Source organism: Ostrea edulis, chromosome 9 (assembly GCF_947568905.1).
Source record: "Ostrea edulis chromosome 9, xbOstEdul1.1, whole genome shotgun sequence".
Lineage (NCBI taxonomy): Eukaryota > Metazoa > Mollusca > Bivalvia > Ostreida > Ostreidae > Ostrea > Ostrea edulis.
In genome coordinates this window covers 66,681,784-66,688,443 of record NC_079172.1, presented here as the reverse complement: position 1 = coordinate 66,688,443, position 6,660 = coordinate 66,681,784, and the positions used below count along the sequence as shown (strand labels likewise).

Sequence of the window (6,660 nt, the reverse complement as noted above, 5' to 3'; positions counted from 1 at the left end):
TCTAACCAACCAATACAACACTGGCTTTAAAAATGTACCTGCTCTCACCTTTGTTATTCAATACCTGGGCCATGGATTTAAACATTGTATGAAATAGTGGTGTAGATTTTTTTAAACTCAAAGATACACAAAACACTATTCAAAGTTAGTAGCGCTGCGCATATGAGAGACCTGAATTTTAAAATCAAATCTAAATATAGACTTGCTCAAGTCTCTATGTTTAATAATCCGTGCTTTAATCAATACTTTTTAATAATGCCAAACATAAGACTATGTTTGGTTACGTTTAAGCATGGTAGAGAGCAGATATTTAGATGAAATGATAAAGTAATAGAAACAACACAGAGACTTGAGCAAGTCTAGTCTAATCTAAGTACATCTTTCACAAAATCACAAAATCTGAACAACGACAACCATTTCGTCGTCTTTGGAATATAAGCTGTATTTTTTTTCCCATTCAATTTTATTAGTCTGTCATTTCATCAAACCGTCAGGTATACATCATGAAATGCACATGACTGTTGCATAATATGTTTTTTTTAAATGATAGTAAATTTATAACCCTCTGACAAATTCTTGATTAAGTGTTATATATAACTAAAGTATGATTACACCTCATTGCAAACTTGGGAGATCACACGTTATTTACAGCCAGTCAGTTTCATTTTTCCTCATGTCATCTGAGTATGCAGGTGAATGTATAATTTATTGAAACATTCACTTGTAAACAAAGAAACTCAAGTGTAAATTTCCCGGATCTATATTTAATGTCTTCTGATGTCTGCAATTTTTTTTTTACAGACCTCTGTTACCGTAATTAATAGGCCTTAACCCAATCTGATTAAAATACAGATCTCTCAAATAGCGCACAGCGAAGCTATTTGAGAGATCTGTATTTTAATCAGATTTAGTACAATCGAAAAGGGAAGTAAGGCTTTCCACGAACACTATTTATAGCCCTCTGTCATCCACCAAAAATATAAACCAACCATTTGAATTGCGTCTTTCAAGCTTCCCTGTCAAGTGTTTAGGGGTTTCTATAATTTGTGCATGTCCATTCGACCTACTACTGAAAGAGGATGTCATTCGTATCTTGGCATTCAATATATTTGATATCGTTTATAAATGTAACAATGCTCCTTTTTCACTATTGTATGGTAGCGAAATTTAAGCTGAGTTCTGAGAACTTGCTAAGGATGTTCTTTTCCCGGGAGAATATATATAACCCATCGTTTCTGTTTGACCACACAGTTCACGAGGCTGTACATTTCCTCCTAACGAAACAAAAACTTCCTTTCTTCTGTTCGAAACTGTAACTCCTTATCTCCTTTCGTCATGTAGTTTCTGGTATTCTCCCATCCTGATAAATGATTGTAGTTTTTAAACGTCCCTTCAGAGTTTCTAATGATTTATATTCAAGTCAATGACTTTATATATCTATTTTATATTTTATTTCTGGACCTTATGATTATCAGTCATACAAGCTTAAAAGAAAAGAAGAAGAAAGAAAAAGTGACAATCAAAAGACCAAATACAGAAAAAAAGCGTATAGCAATTTAAGCTGTCCAGAAATACAGTATATGTATAAGAATATTGTATTATATTAGAATTTATGATATATAATGAACATTTGTAGAATAAGCATCTGAGTTATACTTGGAACATCTTGTCTGATTGTAGAATCTATGGTATACATTATTTTATAAAAACTTATACATTTTTTACCTCTTACATTGTATATTATTGTTTCTCATTTCAAAAAATGCTGATTAAAATTGACTCAGCTTGGTTAACAACATGTTATCTTCGTTTGACATAAGCCACATATTTTTTTCTTTACTTGACAAATTTAAAAAGTTTGTATTATAAAAATATTATGAAAAAAGGCCTGCCTTTCACTTATATATAAAGGACAATCAATAAGTGAGTGTATCTCATCTTCCACACAATTCGTGTCACACATATTGCAAATTCTTTTGTTTCTCTCAAGTATAACTTTTTTACCTTCAGTGTTAGTTATTTTTTCATACCTCCTACTCTCAATTCTGAGATTGTGAGCACTTATTCTAAATTTGTGTACTATCTTTTTTGTTCATCATTTTTCAAAAGTAAATACTTTTCAATATTGAAGTTTTGTTTGAGATCGAAATATGTGGTCAATTTGCCAATGATGCAGCCTTCCTCTCTTGTCTTAAACCAATATTCCAAAAAATTCTCTCTCGTATTTTTGTTGTTGTTCAAATATCTTCTGAAAGTTTACATTTTCATTGATTTACAAGTGGACCATGATATACCGAATTTGTTAGATAAATAGATTAAATTTGTAAACCAACTTTTTACATTTGACTTTATGACAATGCCATAGCATACCACCTAATGAAAGACAATTTTTACTCTCATGTATTTATACTAAGGAGGAAAGAAAGGTTCGATAACTCCTCTAAAAAGTTTCATAAACTTATTCATAACATGAAATGATCAAAAGTTAACCTGGTTCATGATCAATAAAGCTGTACAAATGCTCGAACAAATTAGTAAAATTATTTTAAAAAGGGGAATATAGATCGTGAATTTTAAATGGTAATCTTAAAATGTAAAAACTCCTAGCGTATACACCCCCCCCCCCCCTTGTCACTTTCAAATGGACATATGTTTTGAATACAGGTCTAGGGTATAAGAACAGTAGTTAGCCTGGCTGTGCATGTACCGTCGCTTGGCATTTCTATAATTACCTTCAGAACAACAGTATTGCATATTTTATGGCATTGCTCATTGTCAATGTTAACATGATCCAATTCCAGACATATAGAGTATCTCGTATAATAAGGAATGCCCGCCAAACGTCCTTAATGTTAGGTGGGCGAACACATTGATATTATATAATGTATGATACCATCAGTCCAGGGACTACATTATTCAGATATTTGATGTTGGCAAAATAGTTAAATGTGTTATTATTAATCAATATGTTGAATCATTACCTATAATTAGACATTGGGTACTAATAAACTTGTTACACTAACCGCCCATGTTAATTAAACAAATCATATATATTCTTATACAACACGTTGTACATATAATTATTGTATGATGATTTTGTAATTTGTAATTCTCATTATATATAGCGCACTTATGTACGCAATAACTCAATGTGTTCATACATCATGGTGGGATCCATCCACTAAATGCGAATTCCACCCCCCCCCCCTCCTATCTAGATCCGCGCATGTTGAAATATGCATTGTTATTTATTGTGATTCTGTCCATTGACATATCATGTCATATCATAATCATCTCTTGATTGTCTATTGGGGGTTCAGAATTAGAAAGAAGTATCCAGTCTGGATTTTTCGAGGAATTTTTTTTCCAAACTTGTACTTAGTCTGAGATTGAACTCAAATCATGACTGCTCAAAAAAAAAAAAAAAAAAAAAAAAGAAAACTCAATCTTTATTAAGTTTGAGATTTTTTCGAGAAATCCAAGCTAGATATAGAACATAACACCAATCTGCCTACACACAAAAATATACTGAACATATTAGACCCGTGACCAGCTGTGTAGGTCCCTGTTAGTCGGCGCGGTTTTCAATAGACTAGTATTGTCACTGTTTCAATATACGAGTCTCTCCATTCCCTCAGTAAACTACATGTAGTGCGGCATGGCGAAGCTGTCAAAGTGACTCAACAGTTTGTTCGTGTTAATATTTGTATGAAAGATGAAGATAACGAATTTTACAGTGATCAATCTCATCATTCTTCCCACTAGGAACACAGAGTAGAGAGTTGGGCAAACACGGACCCCTGAATATACCAACTAGAGGTGAAATCAGGCGCCTACAGGGAGAGTAAGCATCCCTGTCGACCGGTCACACCCGCGCCATGAGCCCTATATCTTGATCAGGTAAACGGAGTAATGCGTAGTCAAAATCAGTATGCCAACCCCAACCCCCCCCCCCCCCCCAAAAAAAACCCCGGCCTAACAATCGGTAGGAAACACGTCAGACAGCATTTAACCCAAGGGTGGCGGATTATCTCACTTCTGGTATGTTCAGGGGTCCGTGTAACTTGCCCGTCTCTTAATTTTGTATTCTTAATAGGAGTTATGAGATTGATCTCTGTTCGTTATCTTCATATTTTCATTACATACATGTGGCTCAGACGAGCTTGAACAGCAAACTAAAACAACATTACGACGGCAAAATAAAATAAACGTGGATGCACAAAGAGGAAATCTACGACACGAGAAAAATAACAGTTATCCAATATGAAATATGCAGAATGTAGATTTATTTATGGATAAAGAATTTAAACAAGTAGTGACTATGTATAGCTTACAGTCTTCGTAATGATAATTCTAAAGTTTAAATCCCATTCATTATCCATGATATTTAATTTTCTAAACTTAAGACACACCCTTTCCTAAAATGCTGAATTCGCTACTACATTGAAAGCAATAAATAAATAAATAAATGAATGAATAATAAAAGAAAAGAAAAACTAGAACACCGCAAACGAAGCATCTATACTTGTGTTATATCAACGTTTTAAAGTAATTTTGATAATTCCATGACTATCAACCATTCTAATTATGGTTAGGTTTATATTTTCTTAATAAGGAACCGTTTGTTTAAAATTCATTGTATACATTAGCCCCCTTCATTGTGGTACTAATTTGTCGTAGGACGAGTTGGCTTGATACCTACAATTAAACTAGTCCCCAACAAGTTGAGTACCAGCTAAATAATGGCATGAGTCGCGGGAACATCAGCGAACAGAAACTGAGAAAGTGTTGAAAGCGGATAATTGGAAAGAATGGTGTGATTTATTTCCAAACCTAATTATATATTAGTACTTTGCAACTTGTCGTCCCACTTTTCGCTGTTTTTAAAAACGTGAATCGATGATCAATGTGTTCTCCTATCATTCGAATTTCCTCAACTTTTATTTTTCAGAGTTTTCTGGGCGACACAACTGCAAACGCTACTGATGCAAGCCTATCCTTTACTGGGTAATCGTTAGTTACCATTATGTTGTTTATTATAAAGTGTTAAGTGTTGGGTTGTATTAGATGTTGACTTGTTCACAGAACTTGTTATTCCAAGATTCCTCTGACTCTTACCCCCGCTTTTATGTTGTGACATGTGCGGGGGAGAGTCAGAGCGGACTCCACATTGAAAAGTGGGAATTCAGCGACAACCAGCTGGTGTCAATGCTTTACCTACCTCTTACAACTTGATCATCAGAAAAGTTACCAGCGTGACTAATACCTCCACGCGCACTCACCAATATCCTCAATAATATATACTCACTCAGTGAGTTTCTTTTTGAGTATGATACAGATACAGATCATGGATTTATCTACCAAGATGCGAATATTCGGTTATCAGAAGATCATTCTACAAATAGATCATGATTAATATGATGCTATCGCCGTTTAGATGATGGAATTTTGTGTGTTTATGTGCTTATGTCATGTGCAAAGAAATGGAATAACGAGGTGGTGACCTAATTCAAGTGATGCTTCATTTGTCGGTGTTGGGGCCGTTTAAACGGCAATAGCATCGTATTTATCATGATCTATTTGTAGAACAATCCTCCGATAACTGAATCCTCGCGTCTTGGAAGATAGATCTGCAAAATAAAGTTGTAAGAGGTAGGTAAAACAGCTGAATTCCCACTTTTCAATATGGAGTCTGCTCTAGCTCTCCCCTGCACATGGCACAATATATAAAAGTGGGGGTAAGAGTCAGAGGAATCTCGGATTAAGAACTTGTAAACTTACAATTGTCATGTAAAGAGAAGATGAGTTATGTTAAGTGTATATTTGGCAATCGTGTAATCGTATCTCAATATTTTGAAAACTGCAGTGGCATCAGACCACAGTTGGAAGGTCGGGGTGTTTCGTCCTTACGAATAGATGACAGAAGAAGAGCAACAGATCGAAGAAGTCTCAACATACAGAAATGTAAATATCTCCGCTCTTTATATCTCTCTGTTTTATTAGTATCCATGGATTGGATGTGAATTCCTGATGCCTGGGGCAAATATTATTGCTGCACTGCAGCACTGGCCCATTGGGCTAGTAAATGTACTTGGTAAAGTAGCTGCATTATCAGTTGTACAACTGTCCATATTACATTGACTTAGTTTACGTATTATTTTACTTTCTTGCCAAATGAAGATCTTTCCATCATTCAGAGAGAAGACGATTTTAAAAAGAACGAAAATAAATTTCAATTTAAAACTGAGTTTTAGGCAGCATGACAATCCTTATTTACGGTTTTAATTCATACTGACAGCAGTGTGGTCTGTACCTAGTGATACTGACAGCAGTGTGGTCTGTACCTAGTGATACTGACTGTGACAGCAGTGTGGTCTATACCTAGTGATACTGACAGCAGTGTGGTCTGTACCTAGTGATACTGACAGCAGTGTGGTCTGTACCTAGTGATACTGACAGCAGTGTGGTCTGTACCTTGTGATACTGACAGCAGTATGGTCTATACCTAGTGATACTGACAGCAGTGTGGACTGTACCTTGTGATACTGACAGCAGTGTTGTCTGTACCTTGTGATACTGACAGCAGTATGATCTGTACCTAGTGATACTGACAGCAGTATGGTCTATACCTAGTGATACTGACAGCAGTGTGGTCTGTAC

The 6,660-nt window shown here is 35.1% G+C and overlaps 1 protein-coding gene across 1 annotated transcript in view; it reads left to right on the top strand.

Moving 5' to 3' along the window:
* The first annotated feature begins 4,662 nt into the window (after positions 1-4,662).
* The window catches only part of LOC125659970 (nuclear pore complex protein Nup107-like), a 34,465-nt gene continuing 32,467 nt past the window's right edge, over positions 4,663-6,660 (top strand). Inside the window, exons 1-3 of the mRNA XM_048891806.2 lie at positions 4,663-4,814; positions 4,952-5,007; positions 5,867-5,964. Coding sequence (XP_048747763.2) covers positions 4,812-4,814; positions 4,952-5,007; positions 5,867-5,964 — 157 coding nt within the window. The 5' untranslated portion in view covers positions 4,663-4,811. The remainder of the gene's footprint in view (positions 4,815-4,951; positions 5,008-5,866; positions 5,965-6,660) is intronic.